The sequence below is a fragment of the Cibotium barometz genome, chromosome 21 (assembly GCF_041138505.1).
Source record: "Cibotium barometz isolate CiBa-2024 chromosome 21, ASM4113850v1, whole genome shotgun sequence".
NCBI classification, from domain to species: Eukaryota; Viridiplantae; Streptophyta; class Polypodiopsida; order Cyatheales; family Cibotiaceae; genus Cibotium; species Cibotium barometz.
Window position 1 is genome coordinate 41917734 of NC_141066.1, and position 18737 is coordinate 41936470.

The 18737-nt window shown below is 44.6% G+C and overlaps 1 protein-coding gene across 2 annotated transcripts in view; it reads right to left on the bottom strand.

Moving 5' to 3' along the window:
- Positions 1-16278: 16278 nt before the first annotated feature.
- The window catches only part of LOC147627183 (protein WEAK CHLOROPLAST MOVEMENT UNDER BLUE LIGHT 1-like), a 35714-nt gene continuing 33255 nt past the window's right edge, over positions 16279-18737 (bottom strand). For both annotated transcript variants that reach the window (XM_086815809.1, XM_086815810.1), the window contains one exon: positions 16279-18627. In XM_086815809.1, the coding sequence (XP_086671935.1) occupies positions 16765-18627 (1863 nt within the window). In that variant the 3' untranslated portion in view covers positions 16279-16764. The remainder of the gene's footprint in view (positions 18628-18737) is intronic.

Consider the following 18737-nt stretch of genomic DNA (forward strand, 5'->3'; position numbering starts at 1 on the left):
CTTACATCATGTGAGGTTGACGAGGATAAGATATGGATGTGGTGGTGCACAGATAATGCTACAATGTGATAACTAGAGTTATATGGCCATTTCTCAAACTCATGTGTTTCAAAGAGATTTAGTATCACTTTGTACATGAGATCATCATGTTTAAGGAGGTCGAGATGGTCTATTGCAATGATAGAGAATTTTATAGAGATCTAAAAATGCTCTTAATAGAGACCAAATAGAGAATTTTATAGACATCCTCACACTTTATATGAGAGCTCATCACATTCAATGAGGTCGAGATGGTCTACCAACAATGACATAGAATTGTATAAACATCCTAACATAGCTCTTAGTAGAGACTAAATAGAGTGACATCTTCATCCACTCTGCATCGGGCAAGAGAGGCAGTTTATCTTTGGGTGGATTGATGGACAATGTTGAATAGCAATGCTCCACCCTTATATTATATTGTCTAAGCATTGACAATATCTAGCTCATGTTTGTACATAGGAGTAGTAACCACGGTATGGTTATATTCACGATGACTAGATGTTTTAGAGATGGCTTCGATTCTCCTTCAATTAGATTTGGCATACTCCCAAATAGACTACATCTGGCCTTGGATGCCAAATGCCTTAAATATGTCTTAGATAAGATTTTCCATGGCCTCTTAAGCACCAAGAGACTTGAAAAATTCACACTGGGTGCTAATTACTAACCCAAATATGCTCCAATGGGGACTAAACTTTGCAAGCATGTGGGGGTGGGTCACCCCCACATGCTCGCAAAGTTTGGTCCCCATTGGAGCATGTTTGGGTATAATGGTATGGGTAAGACCTAGATTTTCCATGGCCTCTTAAGCACCAAGAGACTTGAAAAATCCGCACTGGGCGCTAATTACTAACCCAAATATGCTCTAATTGTGACCAAACTTTGCAAGCATGTGGGGGTGGATTAGTAACCACGGTATGGTGCTCGACATCCCTATATTCACATGAGATGATGACTAGATATTGTAGAGATGGCTTCAATTCTCCTTCAATTAGATTTGGCATAGTCCCAAATAGGCTACATCTGGCCTTGGATGCCAAATGCTTCAAAGATGTCTTAGATAAGATTTTGTTCCAGCGTATGGGCTTTCTTGCCCTTGGTGGGAAGGAGCTAAGACCCATACATCCTAGATCTCAAAGGCAGTAATGCTCTTCCATCTCGGCCTCCATAGAACAAAGTCTACAGTTCCTGTCCGCCCCTCACAATGCACTCTACTCTCCCCGTCTCCACTCTTGGGTGGTGAGATAAGACCTGGATCTGCCCCGTAGCAATCTGCACGGCTAATCATATTGACTGAGGGATTAGTGAAGCTAGAGAAGTACAAGGCTGTTACATGTGGGTTTGCGTGTATTTTAGTTGCAATCGGGGCTTGCATAGCATGTGTGGGTCTTAGCTCCTTCCCACCAAGGGCAAGAAAGCCCATACGCTAGCGTATGGGCTTTCTTGCCCTTGGTGGGAAGGAGCTAAGACCCATACATCCTAGATCTCAAAGGCAGTAATGCTCTTCCATCTCAGCCTCCGTAGAACAAAGTCTACAGTTCCTGTCTGCCCCTCACAATGCACTCTACTCTCCCTGATTCCACTCTTGGGTGGTGAGATAAGACCTGGATCTGCCCCGTAGCGATCTGCACGGCTAATCATATTGATTGAGGGATTAGTGAAGCTAGAGAAGTACAAGGCTGTCCAGTTTTGTCCGTGGATCTTAGCTCCTTCCCACCAAACAAGGGCAAGAAAGCCCATACGCCAGCATATGGGCTTTCTTGCCTTCCCTGTGCTCCATAAAGTCACCCAAGCCCATCATGAGTTCATTATGAGCACATCATGAGTTCATTATCATCAAAGGCCTGCATCAAGATGCACCGAAGGCTGCAGAGGATGCTCTTCTCCGCACATAGTTAGACTTTCAAAAAGCATCACTCACCGAGGCTACCATCCCCACATTGCAAGAGCAACTCAGAGATGTTGAGGCATGTGCAGCCTAGCCTCCATCCACTCCCTCGGGTCCCTCCTCCACCACATTAGAGTAGAAGGTGGATGCTAAGGGCATGGTTTCCTTATTGCCACCAAGGGCATGAAAGCCCATATGCCAGCGTATGGGCTTTCTTGCCCTTGGTGGCTGGCATATGGGCTTTCATGCCCTTGGTGGCAAGTTGCTAAGGCCACAGACAATGAGACCTTAGCCCCTAATCTTATGATAGGTAAATTTATTAGGAGTGAGTAGAGGAGTTTAGGATGCTTGCCACAATGACCATGATCTTGATTACCTCATGGCCATTTTGTGGCCATGATCTTAATTTTCTGAAATGTTAGGGAATAATCATGCCTCCACGAAAGACAACAAGCAAAAAAACATAGGGAGTTCGGGTCTCTTACAGTAAGATTTCAAATTCAATTGTTGCAGCTTTGATTTCTTGATATGTTCGTGTGAACTAATGATTTGGAATTCAGCCAACGAGCAAGGAGAAAGGAGTGTGTGCATCTAGTCCTACAGCAGATAAGAGTGGCGGCAATGATTTCTCTCCTATCCGGGTTCTTGTTTGTATGCTTTTTCTAGGGAATATTTTATGTTGCTTATATTGAGTTTGCCAGTTTCTAAGTTCTGTGTTTCAAATGTTGTTTGTTTTGTGTTTGATTAATGTCTTCCTAGGTTTCTAAAAGAAGACATAAAGAACAAGTACCCGCTAGCAGCACTATGCAGTCCATGTGTAGTGAGAAAGAAGAGCAAGGGGAAAATGAGGTGGTGGAAATTATGAAAGGTGGAGATGTATTGGCTAAATGCAGGGTTTTAGATGTTTCAAGGTGCCCACCCATTCCCCTTTGTAGGATGTTTCCATACCCTAGGGTTCGAGGTTTGAGAAGCGACACTTCGCTACTCAAAATAGCCTTAGAAGGTGAAACTTAGTGTCTAGAGAAGGGTCTTTTCATTGTCTCTGTTGTCTCCCCTTGTGGTGTTGCAATTCCGGTGACAAGTGAGATGAGGGCTTCATGGGATGCCCACTGGCAGGCTATAGATAAAGAGTTTGAGAATGAGTTGAGAACCAAGAAGGGGTTGTCTTTTCTTTCCAATAAAATGTTCTATGTGTGGGAGGGGAACCATCGCACAGTGGCTTGGATGGAGCTCATTACAGAGAAATATAAAGATGATAAAGAATGGCATTTGAGGGTCTTTAGCACTGTTGTTGATCCAACTAGACTCAGTGAAGTCTCCTTGCTTGCTGGCTTTCTTCGCATGAATGAGTAAGTTCCTCTCAAAACACAATGCGCATGTGATCCTTATCATTAAATGCATTTCTATTAAATTTTTATTTTTTTGGAAGCTTGAATGAGCATGCAGTCATAGTCACAAATTTAAAGGATACATTGGTCAATGCTGCAAATATTTGTGAGTGTGACATTAAATCCTATTTGCGAGAGCAACCTGCTAATGTGGCTAAAAACTTGGAAGCCAAAAAGAAGCTTGAATCAAAGACTTCACTCCCATGGTATCCGCTGGCTAGAGAGGATTTGGCCCAGCTTGTTTACCAGGTAGATATATATTTGGGCTCTTTCTTGTTATGAGAGGATTAGAAAGTATGGTATGCAATGATTTCCCCAAAATTTTGTAGGTTGAGTTTCAAAAGGAAGTAAGGACCAAAGTAGTTGAAGTGACAAAAGGTCTAAGTGCGGAGGAGAGGGCTTTAAAAGAAAAGGAGATCTCCACTGAGTTGCGACGAAAGTACACTGATCGTATGCAAAAAGTATTGCAATGTTTGATTTGTTTAAAATTATTATTGTTGTGTTTGTCTCCTACTAATATGAAATGGTTTTGGTGTATTTATTAGGTTTTGAATATTATTAATCCATCCCTTGGCAAGGAATGGAGAGAAACTTTGTTTTCTCTTCAATTTGATAGAACGGACACCATTGTGGGTATTGAAAAGTTGAATTTGATAGCAATCTCTTCTATCAGTGCGGAGAAAAAGATAACTTGGTTGAGATTGCTTGAGAGTTCAAGATCTGTTCACAATACCCATGGTATGCCATCAACAAACACAGAGTTCAGAGCGTAAGAGTTTTTCACTTTTCTTGCTTTATCTCTATGCTTCATAGAAAAAAATTATCTTCGCTTTGCATGTTTTCGTGCCTTTCATTATTTCTATCATTGTAGGTGGTTGTCAAGGAAACTGTTGCTGGACATGATAGAAAAGAATGCACTTCGTTCTTTGGAGCAAGAGATAAGAATAGTAGCTACCACAGAGAATCCAATTAATTTGCCCGATGAGCCATCTCTTCATGTTTACTTTTCATCCATACGATATGAGGGTAGAAAATATATTTTTGGCAACATTAAGAAAACTGGTGCTAAAGAAAAGTCCAAAAAAAAGAGGGTCAACCTATTCAGTCCCATCTTGATGCAGCCGCTTGTCGGTTGCTCTATCGGTTGGTTTTCTATTTTAATGCCTTTTGTTTGACATTGCAGTGTGTAGTTTGTGTTGGCTTGGATAAATTATCTTTGAATATTCTAGGTATTTTTTGCACTTGAGAGACCTCAAGCTGCTTGTTAATTTGCCCAAGGCTTGTAAAACATGGGTGGATATCACTAACAAAGAGTCCACTATGTATGGGGAGAATATGATTGCTCTCTCACCTTTTGAGATTGAGACATGCCCTTGGTGGATTGACATGCCCTCGCCCCATGTATTGCCAAGTGAGAAAGCTAAGTTTGAGGAATGGCAAAAATCAAAGGGAAAGGGTGCAAGTGGTGGCTGTCTAAGTCAAGGTAAAGTGGCTTCCACAACTGTCTCCTCTCTTTCCTTAAGCTTTACTTTTCTAACAAAGAAGTGGTTTTGAAGGTGATCAAATAAGGGGCAAGGAAGCGCAAAGGGGTGAGCATGCTCAAAGAGGCAAGCAAGCTCAAAAGGGCAAGCAAGCTCACATTAGTGAGACACAGAGTACATGTGACTTTTGCTTATTTCACTTTGCAGATTCATGTCTAGCTATCTATGTTGGATACTTTATATACCTTCCTTGTAAAATAAAGATTTATGTTTCTTTGTTTGTTTTGTTTTAGATCGTGAAATTTTTGTTGATGACAATTCACCACCACTCGATGTTGGTATGCAAGGTAGCTTTCATAGTTGTATACTTCTTTTTATGGATATACGCAAGTCGATTGTTTTGTATGTTATGCTTGTTGTTCATTCATTATACTTGCTGTGATTATTTAGGTCCATCCTCACGTCCTAGACCACCATCCCAAAAAGAATATGTGCCACTCTTGTCCATACAAGGGGGGGCTTCTTTGGATCGCTCTATCTTTTCATTTGGATGTGGAGATTATATTTCTATGGGTAAGGATTTTGCATCCTCTATTAGGAATGAGGATTATGCAAAGATCCATACATTTTTTTCTGAAAACAATAAATTGGGGGTGGAGTATAAGAAAAAGAAAAAGATGGTGGCATGGCCTGCTGACTTTGTGCTCTTGGATCTTCCCATGGACTCTACGCATGGACGAGACGGTGTTCCATTGTGGACTCTACGCATGGACGAGACGGTGTTCCATTGTGGAACAAGGTGTCGGAGGATCATATTCAGCATGGGCTTGGAGTGGCAACAGCTTGTTTGGCGGACTCAGGATGGGTTGTTTATCTTGCCTCCATTTCAGGTGATTCTTTCAATCAAAAATATGTAAATAGGATTGTTAGGTACTTGTGAATAAGATTGTTAGGTAATTGTCAATGTTTAAAATGTATTTCTTTCTATCAGGGGACTCTCCCTCGTGGGTGGAGAAATATGCCCCGCGGTGTGAGCTGGAGATTGTGCGTAGATTCATAGTTGAGGACTTAGCCTTCATGGATGAGGTTACGATTGAGGGTATTGCCGTAGAGGTATTTGACATGGTTATTGTACACTTAGTTTTCTTGGTGCTTTGTTGTTCTTGATTAGTTTGTGACATGTCTCTATTTTTTGTCATTATTGTGCGACAGATGGATGCCTTCTACTTGTACATGCTACGACGTCGAGGCTACATGGCCTCTTTACGTCTTCAGGAGAGTGCCACATTACGACATGATCATGGTGTGCAATTCTCGCGGCATGTCATTCATCACTATTTGCTAGATACTGCGAGGGTATTGGAGGCTAGCGAGGAGGCACATTTGAGATCAGATGTGCAGCAGAGTGTCGGATTTGTGCGATGCTTTCTAGAGGCTCTTTGTCCTCCCGGAGGATTGGCTTTGGAGATGGGTAGTGGTACGGCCCCTTTGATGCGTGCATGCATCGCATCTGGCCACCCCTGTTATTCTTTTGATAGTGACCCTGACATTGTTGGTCGCATTCTACAACCTTTGGTAGAGGGACCTTCTGCAGGCACTAGAGATCAATCCAGCTCAGACGAGGAGATTTCAAAGAGTGACCCAGTGGGGATGATGCATATGGCTGCCCTTTTGATTAGTATGGTTACTACTATTGACATGTTTTGTCATGGTTTGTTAAGGTTACTACTATTGACTTATTTAGGACATTATATGCACTCTAGGAGGATGATATGCTTTTGTGTGTGAGTTTTTGCCATGTGCTTTGAAATGTTAATGAAATGCAGTTTATAAAATTCTTATTGTAGTGTACTACCATGTTATGCGGAGGAAGTTGCAAGGGAGATGAGCAAGGATGCCTCCTATGATACAATCAAGACAAAAACCAATAAAGGGAGAAGAGTGGGATGTTGTTTTGTAGATGATGAGTGTGGAGAAGAGAGGGTGTGAAGTGTATTGAGCTTTTGGTGTTGTGTTAAGACAATGACTATTGTGCTAAGACTATGAGTATTGTATGGGTTGGTTTCTCAAATTTGATCACCTCGGGTCTTTTAATCTCTATCATATGGTTTAATTATCAAATTTGAGCATGCATGGAGTGTTTTTTTATCGCTTCAAGTCGTGGTGTTGTAAGGTTTGAGAGTTTTCAATAAACAAGTAGAGTAGATAAGAGGTGTGATTTTGGTTCAATAGTGGTTGAATTCTATCACTTCTCTTCGTGTTGCTCTTTTTTACTGCTCCGCTCGGTCTTTGCATACTCGGTTTCTATCTCTGCTCGGTTCATGCATGCTCGGTTTAAAGTTAAACTCCAACTGGTTTAGCTTCTAGCTTCTAGCTTCAATTGTATCTCATGTTGCACAGCTGACACCCCCCTAACTTGTGTATAAGAGGAGATGAAGAGATATGGAAACTATTATAACATAGTAAGATACTCTTTCTTCTCAACACAATAGCCAGATCCTTGGTAAGCATTTTCTGTAAGACTTCTTCCTTATCTGACTACACTTCATCCTCATCTTTTTACTTCTCCCCTTCCTCTACACACACTTGTAAGGACATGCACATGAGATCAGAATCTAGCTCTATCAGTTGAACTTCCCCCTCATTATCCTCTGAGCTATCATCCTCTATGGAACTTTCTGGAATAAATTCCCTCCCCTTGGCCATGTCATATCTGACTTGTTTTTTGGTAGGCTGATCCAGCCCCAAAATAAGGTGTCCTCTCCACCAATCTTGTCCTGCTCTCATTGCTATCAGCCATGGTCTCCCCAAAATTAATGGATAAGCTTCTATCCTTGCCTGACATGACACGAACATCCAGCTCAACTTCCTGTCCAAAAAGTGTCTCCTGCAACCTCTTTACCACTCCCAAATATCTGACTTTTGTATTATTGGCCATTCTAACTCTAAACTCGGAAGGTGCACTCACCTTTGGTCTTAAGGCCTCCATAGTTTGTTGGGTCATTACACAAACCTGGGCACCACCATCAATGTATACTTTGGGAACTTTAAATTTGTTCTCCTAGGCATCCATGAGACAGGCAGATAATCCTTATCTCCTTTAACACATACTATGTTCACCTGACCTCCTTTCTTCTCCTTCTTGGAAATCCTTATGATGACCAGTTTGCTCCATGTTCTCTTGAGTTTAGGGCATAACTACAACAGATGGGGCCAAGTCAAAGTGGGTCCCTTGTGCTGGAGATCCCTCTTTAGATCATACTCTTCCTCCTCAGCTCCTAAGGGAAAATCTTACATTCCAATACACCTTCTAGGTCTACTCTTCTTCTTACCATCTTTAAATTGGTCCTCCACTTGCTTTCCCTTCCTCCTCCTGGATGGTCGTGCTTCATCTTCACCCTCTGCACCCCTACTTCTTTTGTTGGCTAACATGTTAGCTTCTTCATCCATACCAATTAGATTAACTTCACTTTGTCTAGGCCCATTGTGTGACCGTGGGGCTGAACCTGAGGTCTCGGTGGATTTGGAATCTCCTCTTCCCTTCTGACATATTGCCTATTCTCCTTTGTAGGTGCTAGAGGATACACATCTCCTCCCATTCTCCTGGGGGATAAGGACACTGAGAAGAGATATGACCCCTTTCCATACAATTGAAACATTAGACATTCATGTTGGGTCCTCCTCTACCTCTGCCTCTCATTTCTGCCTCCTTGCATCAAGCTTAGATTCCAATTCTCCATTTGTTGAGTCAGCTGATTTTAATACCTTGCATCAATTGATCAATAACTACTGGAACTGGAGTAGTCCTCCCTTCCTCTATCCTTCTCTCTCCAGTCATAGCAAGTCTATTCTCAACTAGAACCTCCCTTTGTTTCTGAGCCAACCTCTGAAGCTTCCCTTCCTTCTCTCTTATAATCCTTAAGGCTTCATCAAAGGTTCCTGGTCTTTTTAACTCTACCTTCTCTTTTTTCAGAGATCAACATGAAGGGACTAAATGAACATATCCTTTTTAAGGAGGACAAGCGAGTGCTCTGCTCCCAATGAAGCATCCCATCTTCCCCACAGATCCTTAAAATGATCTATAAGTTTATCAAACACATCAGATAAACTATGCTTCAATTTTTGAATGTCCTGCCCTATAGCATCTAGGGATTCACCCTTTTTGTAATGTTGCACCATCTTTTGGCATCCCCCTTCAACAGCATGGACATCACTATCAATTTGCTGCCATCTCAACAGCTGACGCTTCTCGACTTCTGCCAATAGTCTAAAGGGTGCCTTGGAAGCCCTCCTCTATAGAGGCACCAAAACAATGATGTGTCCAAGAGAACTACCTTTATAGCCCCATCCGCCGAAGTACACCACCATGGGGAGAAAACAATCAACAGCACCACAACCCAATAGAAACAACAATAGAGGGCACCAACCCCCAACTAACAACTCCTGATCCTCAATTAGGATAATAGAAAACCTCGACATCCTCCCAGCATCCCTATTCAGTTCAACTGCCTACTTAAATTGTACTCTTAGGTCAGCTCTCACCTCCAACACCTTTAATTTTCCAACTAAGAACCCCTCCTGACTTCAGCTGACTCCCAATTGACCAAATTCCACTCCAGCTAAGAACCCCTCTTAACTTCAGCTGACTCTTTGTTGACCAAATTCCACTCCAACTGACTTAAAATTGATCAGATTTTGCCTTCGAAGTCCTCTACTTATTCCCAGACAAAATCATGTTCTCCAACCTCCCAAAATATCCTCCTATGGCAGCTAGCCTCAAATCCTTGTCTCAGAAGCTCTCTGAACCAGTCAATTACCCTTTGTTGGCACTTCCCCAACTCCCTTTTCTGACTGCTCTACGTGACTGTTCGAAATAGAGTAAACCAACCTCTGTGTCAAATAACTTCTTCACTACATTCGTTGACAACTCTAAACCATCAAGATGATGCACCAAATTGATCAAGATATCACATTACAAGATCTCTGCTCTGTAGAGTTGAGACCCACAACTACCTCCAAAATGATTGTACCCAACCAACCAACTAATTTCACACAACTGATGCAGGAATCCTCTCCTCTCTGTCAGCTAACACCTCTAGAGCCTCAAAACCCCTTAACCAAACCAGAATCCAACCTTAGAACCACTCAGCTGACAACAAGAGTCTCCCTGTTGCCATAGAAACCTTGTCAAACTACAAAGCCTTCTAACAACTGAAAGCTATCCTCTGACAGGCCTCCAATAGTCAGTAGAAACACAGAATCACTTCCTCTCAACTAATACAAGTTAGATTAAGGTTCCTACTCATGCTGACAAATTTGATGTATAGCTGATTGTGGTTAACCCCAACACAAGTTTACTGACCCAGCACGGACTCAACTAGAGTCAGTTCTTCACTCATAGCCTTAGGTTCAATAAAACCCCATCCAATTGAACCAAGTCAAATAGAAGAACTCTCTAATTCCACACAACTTGACCTTCTGTGAATTTAAGAAAACTGGGCAAACTCACAACAAAACTTGAGAGTTTGGGAATTGAGCAGATGATAGTACACATCAACAAATCAAGAGAACTCTCACACAAATAACATCAACAGAACCCAAATTTATATTCTCAACTCTAACAATATCATCAATAACCAAGATCTTCTTGTATGCTTCAACAATCCAACACAACTGGAGTGCTTTGAGCAATCCTTAATCTTATCCAAGTTCCAACAGTATTGCCACCTGAGAGGTTCTAGGACACCACTTTCCACACAGAACCCTTTGTGTCCTCTGCAATCCCTACTCTGGATAGATGTAAGTCTCCTTTAACTACACCTGCATTGCCTTCTTCTCAGAACAAGCCAACTTGTATCCAACAGACTTCACAATAAACTTCCAACAAAAAAACAACTCTCTTGTCACTCTCTTCTTCAACACACAATAATCTCTCAATGCTCCAAAAAAACATACAAGCTTTCTCTCCTTCTCCTCTGCAATTACGCTCTACTCCATGCATACTCTCAACTACTCTACCCAATCTTGTCAGCTATTCTCCATGCAACAGTTCTAGCTTCACCTAACAGCAACAAATAATAGCTAGTCTACTAATATGCAAATATCCATGGAACAATCATATACTTCCTAAGGTCCCTAACCATATCCAATTTGTTGTTTTTTCTTCTTGGTGTCAAGGTGAACATCTCCATTGAGCTTATTCCCTTGGCCACAAAAAATCCCATCAGCGTCTGCATCTTATCTTTATTCAAAGGTCGATCTTGCGAAAAACCATAAGCAAGGTATGGAGACATTTCATCCCTCCACTACGGTATACCATGTCGATCTTAAATAAGCATGCATTTAGGAGATCATATTCCGTCGATTCCTATGGCATGCTCGCATGAAGTTAAACTCTCCAAGAGTAGGAGCAACCATCTTGTAATCCTTCCCATAGATTGCAGGGCTTATTAACAAGATATAACAAGGCCTAATGATCCATGAAGAATACAAATTTGTTGGCCAAAAGATAGTGGATGTACTTTTTCATGGCATAAACTATGGCCAACCCTTCCCTCTCTGTGATGGTGTAATTTATTTTTGCCTCATTGAGTTGTCTACTAGAAAAACAAACATGATAGTCCAATTCATTGTGCTAGCACACACCCCCAATGGCAAAGTTTGGTGCATCAATATGTATATAGAAGATTAGGTCTTAAGGTTGGTGCACTTGCCAAGGCCTTCTTAAGGTCATTATACGCTTGTTGATATTGCTCGGTCCATTCAAAGACTACAAGTAGTCTATACAATGGATGTGCAATCTTTGCATAGAATACTATGGACCTTCTATAGTACCCAACATGTCCCATACGTATCCCTTAAAATTTGTGGATAGTGGGAGTTTGAGAATCAACTTGACTTTTCTTTCATTCGTAGAGATGCCATTTTCAGACACAATGTGCCCCAATATAATACCATGCTTGACCCAAAAATTGACATTTCCTCGTCTTTTGTGAAAGAACCATCGCAAAGGACCATCTTCCGGCTCTCAGCGGAGCCAGCCACGGAGGCACGTGATGCCTGCAGACAGACTGTGTGGGCCCATGTACAGAGGAGGGTCACAGATCGTATGCGCACAGTTCTGGGTGAGCCTCTTTCAGAGGATGAGCTAGTTGAGGCTCTGAGGGTCCTTCTGCGCCATAGTTGCCTTGGGGAGGACGGTTTGACGCCAGCCTTTTTTATGCGTTATTGGGACATTTTGGGGCCAAGCCTCCGTAGGGGCTTTCAGTATGTTTTGGACACTGGGGTGATGCCACAGAGCTTTTCAGAGGGCTTGATCTTTCTTATCCCCAAGAGGGAGGGAGTGTCTGATGATATTCGGCAGTGGAGACCTATTACGATCCTCAATACTGTCTACAAGGTCCTGGCCAAGGCCTTGAGTTTGAGGATCGAGGCGACGGCCCGAGCTAGATTTCTCGGCGAGGACCTGGTTGTTATGCTTCTCGACTTTGAGAAGGCATACGATAGAGTCGATTGGGGTTTCCTAGAGGGCACTATGCTTCGCCTGGGTTTTGAGCGAGTCTGGATTCGAGGGGTGGCAGCTCTATATTCCACAGCCCGTAGGCCAAGTGCTGATGGCAGGAGGACAGGGGCCGAGTTTTGAGTTGACTAGATCAGTCCGTCCAGGGATGCCCTCTCGTCCCATTTCTTTTTCTCTTCTTTGCTGAGGCCATGAGTATTTACTGACACTAGAGGAGGTTGGTTTGAGAGGACTCCAGCTCCCAGTCCGGGGAAATGACATGGGATTATTTTTGCATGGCCAGGAGTCCAATCTTCAGAGGGCAGAGCAGTCGCTGCAGGTTTTTGGGATAGCTTCGGGAGCATTGATCAATTGGCGCAAGATAGTGGCCTTTTGGATCAGTAGCGCTCCCACTCCGGCATGGAGCCCAGACCCAGGTTTTAGATGGATTCCTCCTGGCACACCACTGCGGTATTTGGGATGCCAGATTGGACTTGATTTGTGACCTGAGCAGCAGATCGCCCCGCTTCTTCTGAGTATTCGGAAGAAGCTTTTGTATTGGAGTACAGCTCGGCTATCCTTGGCTGGGAGGGTGGTGGTGACAAATCAGGTGCTCCTAGCGACCATGTGGTACATCACGTCTTGCTGGGTCTTCTCAAGCTCTTGCATCAGCCAGGTACAGAGGCTGATCATCAGGAACTTTCTTTGGTCTGGGCGGCAGGACAATCAGCCAGCTCGGCTAAGGTTGCTTGGGCAGTTATTGCTCTTCCACTGGCCCAGGGAGGCTTGGGCATTATAGATCCAGTTGATCAGAGTAGAGCCTTATTGGGGAAGCTTATTGTTCGGGGGCTGCTTCCAGGCACTGAGCCTTGGAAGGAGTTTCTTTTTCAGCGGCGAGACGACTGCAGACTAGGGCTCCTCCAGCAGGGGGCACTTGGGCACCAGAGATACGATGGATCTTCATAGAGATGAGCAGGACAGGCCTCAGTAGAGGATGGGAGGACAGATTTGCCTTGAGCATCCTGCGAGCTTGGGAGCTGCTGAGACCAGGGCTTTCTCAGAGGCCTCCTACTTGTGATGAGGAGTGGGCCAGACAGCCGCTCATATGGAGCCCCACGATACGCACTGAGCAGGGTCATATGCTCGGCTCTCGGCCTCGTCTAGCCTGGGGACCATTGGCGGCAGGCCCAGCATGCAGTTTTGGAGATTGGTAGGCCTTTTGCAGTCTCCCAGAGGAGGTCCACGTGGAGAGGCCGCGAGTCACTTCAGAGGGGGGCTGATTATGCGGGATGACATTCAGGAGGCACTCACTGAGGAGTGGTTCACGCCTTTCGAGCCAGTGGCCCCACGATGGATGGGAGCCTTTACACAGTTGGAGATCCTGATTGCTGTCAGAGCTTGCACTGAGAAAGGTAGATGCCTCTACTATGAGATCCAGGATGAGGGCAGACTTCAGAGAGTGGAGGCGGAGTCGCCTTTGGTTGCAGAGTGCATCTTTCAAAGGATACGGGTAGTGGCCGCCGCTTCCCGGAAGTGGCATATTGATCCTCCAGACCTCGCAGATGTGGACTCTGATTGGCACATTTGGGCATATGATGCGTGCCCTTTGGCCCGACTCCAGTGGGACCCTGGCGAGTACGAGTGGCATAATCCTTATGCGTCCCCTGAGGCCACAGAGATTACCTTTTTCCAGTACACTGTTCGGTTGGGGAGGCATATTCTGATTGCGAGGAGGATGGTCTCTCCAGCCGCAGTAGTGGAGCATTGGCGGCTGCAGGGACTCTCACAGGAGTTCCTGGAGGATTTTTGGACCAGGCTCTGGGCTAGTCTCGACAGGCACGCAGGATCTCGACTTTTTAGTGGTGGCTGGTTGCCCGCAGGGGCTCTGCGGTGGCACCTGGCTTATCTACAGTGGTCTTTCGGCGACCTGTGGCCGATGCGGCCACCCTTTGGAGACACAGAGACACTGCCTATGGGACTGTACACAGGCGCCGTAGATTTGGCTGAGGATGCTGCTCATTTTGGTCTCCCTCTCTCCAGAGGGCATGTATACGTGGGGTGTCGCTGCTTGGTCGACATCATCAGGGCCTGCTCTGGGATACGAGACGGAGCAGGACAGCTAGGCTATCAGATTCATTAGGGGCCAGCCTCGCCTTGTTCCTTCACCGGACTTCTCGTCCGCCGTCTGGACACAGGAGAGGGATCTACGATGGGAGCTCCTCAGTAGCCTCACCATCTGGTTCACCTAGAGAGCCCGGTGTTTCAGGGCCTTTGAGGGGAGACTGGAGCCACCAGTAGAGACTGTTCGGGGGATTTGGCAGGAGCTGATCCAGACCCTGCGCGGACAGTATGACCGCATCGGATGCGGTGATCTTGCGGCGCCAGGCCTTCCACACCACTTGGCGCAGCGGCCCCTTCTAAAAGCTACATGCGGGAGTCCCCCGCTGGCATTACAGGCCACCTGTTTGGCTTTTCCCCCCTCCTATTGTATGATATAGCTTTCAGTTTTTTGTACTGATCTTTGTACCCTCTTTGCACCTAGGGAGAGTCTCCCCAGCTGCCTTGATTGGATCTCTGCTCTGCCTTCTTACGAGCAAGAGAGGTTTTTTTGTAGCCCAGTGGGCGGGTTTTTTTTAAACTAATGAAAGGATCTTTTCTCGAAAAAAAAAAGGACCATCTTCCGGTGTAACAACAGAGTCAAGACGCATGGACGAGTTAGTGCACCCACATTGGGAAGTTGCATTTGTGGCTCAAATGCAAGACCCAATGACATGCTTCGGCAAGGCTAAGGTAAGTTCTTTACTTGAATAATAGATTACCATGATAAGCTATAAACGAGTTTTTATTTGAGATTGAAAACCTACTTCCATTGTCTTGTGTTTACCTTATTGGTCTACCTGTGCTAGATGAATGTTTAAGCCCAAAATCAAGTTATAGAGCCCATGAGCACGAATTGCATTCCACCCCTACAAAGCTTCATCACATAAACTACAAGCTAGCAAAGAACCTTAGCATGTGCTAGAGAAAATTGGAGCATGAAGTCTAGAGGACATGGGAGCAATACACAATCAACCAACCTAGTTGTACTGCCAACTGCCCAAGACCTTAGAGACTAGACCATTTCTTTGTTTGAGTGTGAAAACTAGTCATTTGTATATGCATCAGTTTTTACAATAAGCAAGATACAATCATTCCTTTGCAATAGTTTGCTTGTGAGCTCTCCTTCTTCCCTCTTCTTGATTGTTTGCATGTTATCGAGCGAATTATTACATGCTTGATGAATGCTTATTTGAATAGGTGTGATTATAGGTTTCTCTTTTTCATTAGCTGCTTCTTTCCTCACCTTTTGTGAAAGAACCATCACGAGGGATCGTCTCTTCTTGACCCCATCTAGGCATTGAGAGCTCTGGTGTGACAACAGAATGAAGACGCATGCAACTGCACCCACATTGGGAAGTTGCATTTGCGGCTCGAAGGCAAGACCCGACACCACATGCTTCGGCAAGGTAAGTTCTTGACTTGAACAACATATTACCATGATAGGCTGTAACATGAGCTTTTATTTGAGATTGAAAACCTACTTCCATTGTCTTGTGTTTACCTTATTGGTTTACCTTTGCTAGAGGAATGTTTATGCCCAAAATCAGGTTATAGGGCCCATGAGCACAAATTGCATTCCACCCCTACAGATCTTTATCACACAAACTGAAAGCTGTCAAAGAACCTTGGCCTGTGCTAGAGGAAGAAGAGCATCGAGTCTAGAGGACATGGACCAGTACACAATCAGCCAACATAGTTGTACAGCCAATTGCACAAGACCTTGTGTTCCTTGTGTGCATGATGTTCATAAAGATATATACTACCCCATTGTCTTCAAGTTATCAAGAATAACTTCACCAAGACTCTTGGCACAACCTTAGTTAACTCAGTGGTACTTTCACCTACAAATGACATCAATAAACTCTAGAATAATAAAAGATATTGTGATGAAATAATTCTTGCAAATTTCAGCCATATGCTTAGTACGTACACAGCCCTAAACTTTTACATATATACAGAGTCCTTGGTCCAAATAATCACAAGTCAAAGGCAATAGCCCCAAAGAACACCTGCACACTAGTAAGAGGATACTCACAATGTTGAGAAAGCACAACACCCGCTTGTTGTACTCAGATCGCATAGCTCTACACAAGGTTTTCTCAAGCTAGCTAATGCCCTCATAGCATTGAGGCTTGCTAGAAAACTGCATGCAAATTCAAGTTATGTACCCACTTCATAATTTCACTTCATGCAAACCTTGCCCCACACGGCCTTGGGAAAAAATCACTGCCGTAGCCAAGCATCGTAAAATGATGCTGCCAACTTCTGCAGGCCATGCATAGGGCAGATGGAGTTACTCTCAGGACACATTGTCCTCAGGTTGTGAGGCTTGAATGGCTGTGACTCCATCATTATGCCAACACAGCACTAAGGGTTTTTTTTCCTTGCAACGATGGAAGCTAGTCGTCTTATAAAGGTCTTTTTCTTGATTTTATCCTGTTCTTTTGTTAGGTCTTCTAGTGGTAAGACCCTGTTGAGCCTTTCTGAAGCAGGTACCTTGAGGCTCAAAACCTGGGCCAAAGAGTCCAGACCTACCACCTTTTTTTCTTGGAAAGATAGAGGCATGCCTTTGTCTTGAGTAACAACTTTGGCAGCCACTTCCTCACTGCTAAGTTTTCTTTGAGAACTCTCAGCTGTGGCCTTTTTGGGTTCAAGTGTAGTGTTTCCAGCTCTCCGCCATGGGTCATGCTCGGCCCGCCATTTCCGAAGCTCCCCCTCAGCCGCCAGCTTTGCTTCCTGGGCGTCGTCCGCTTTCTTCTGCACCTTTTGCAGCTCATCCCTACCCATCTCTGCCTCCTTGACAGCATCATGAAGTCTTGACTGAGAACCTAGTTCGCTGACCTTAGCTTCCTCCACCTGAGCTAGAACTTCTGCGACTTTCTTGTCGGCAAGATCCTCGGCTTCGTGGGCTGCTTGCTTCAGAGCGCTATACTCTTCAAGTGAGATAGTGACCCCTGTCCCTCCCTCTGATTCTGATTCCATGTCAGCACCTTGTGTTTCTGACTCTGTCAAAGCTTTGAACTCAGCCAAAGCCATGGCTTCTGAGGCCCGGGCTGCTTCTGAACCCTTCAAGGCTGCTTGTTGCCTACTTATCGCTGTGCTAGTGGCTGCCTTGGCTTGTTCCATTTCTTGCCTTGCTTTATGCGCTTTTTCTTTTGATGCCTCTGCTGCAGCCTTGGCTTGATCAGCCTCAGATGCCACCTGTTTTATTGCTGCTGGCAGGGTCTCTTTCGCCTCTATCGCCCTTGCTTCACCTGATTGAGCGGCCACCAGTAATTCCTTAACTTTGTGCTGATCGTCTTGCAAGGATGCTAGCTTTGCACATGCCATCTGCTCTTTCTCATGCATGCTGTCAAGCTCCATGCGACCTCTTTCCCTGTCTGACTTGAGCACCAGGACTGCTGAAGAGAGTGTGGCTACACCCTCTGTTGCCTTTTCCAGTTTTTCCTTCAACTCATCAAGTTCTTCCAATACTTTGCCAAGTTTTCCAACAGTGCCCAGCTCTTCAGATTTGGCCAGCTCCAGCTCTAGCTTCACCTTTTGGATCATCTGATGAGCTTCCGTGGCAGCTATGACTGCCGTGTTTCCCACTCCTTTTGATGCTGTCAATTGATCTTTCAGCTGCATTGCCATCGCATTGGCTTCTTCTAGCTTTAATTCCAGACTCTTTATTTCTGCTGATTTTCTCTCCATGAAATCACTGGTCACCTTGTCCTGCAACTCAACTTTGTCACCAGACCTCAACAGCTCCACCTGCTCCTCCGCATCCACAAGAGCAATTTGAGCAGCAGCCACAGCCTCATTAAGAGATGCCTGCTCTTCAGCAAGCTCATCAACCCTCTTCGATACCGTATTCAGAGTTGTAAGAGCTTCTTGCAGTCCTTTCGCTGCCACCTCTTTAGAAACCCTTTCTGAAAGGAGTTCCTCCTTCACACTTTCAATCTCTCTGAATATTGTCTGCAGTGCGACCATTGCATGCTTGTCCATAACAGATGTCTCTCTGTTCTTTGGTGGTTCAGCAGCCTCTGCAGCTTTGGGCGGATGTACATGCTGATAATCCAAGATGTCGGTACCTTCCAGTGTTCTGGCAGATCCTCGAATCAGCTCTTTTACTTTCTCCAATTCAAGGAGGACAGTAGCCGTGGATGCCTGCGTCAGAGAAAGCTGCTCTTTGTATTGAGCAAGGTCCTCTTGGACCTTGCGAAGTTCGGATTCTGGTGCCATGCGCCTCTGCAATCCAAAAGAAGGTAGTTAAATACTTCCTCTTAACACAAACAAAACACAACAATGAAACAGAGAGCTGCAGGGCATGCAAATAGGCGACCTAGTCTTAGTCCACA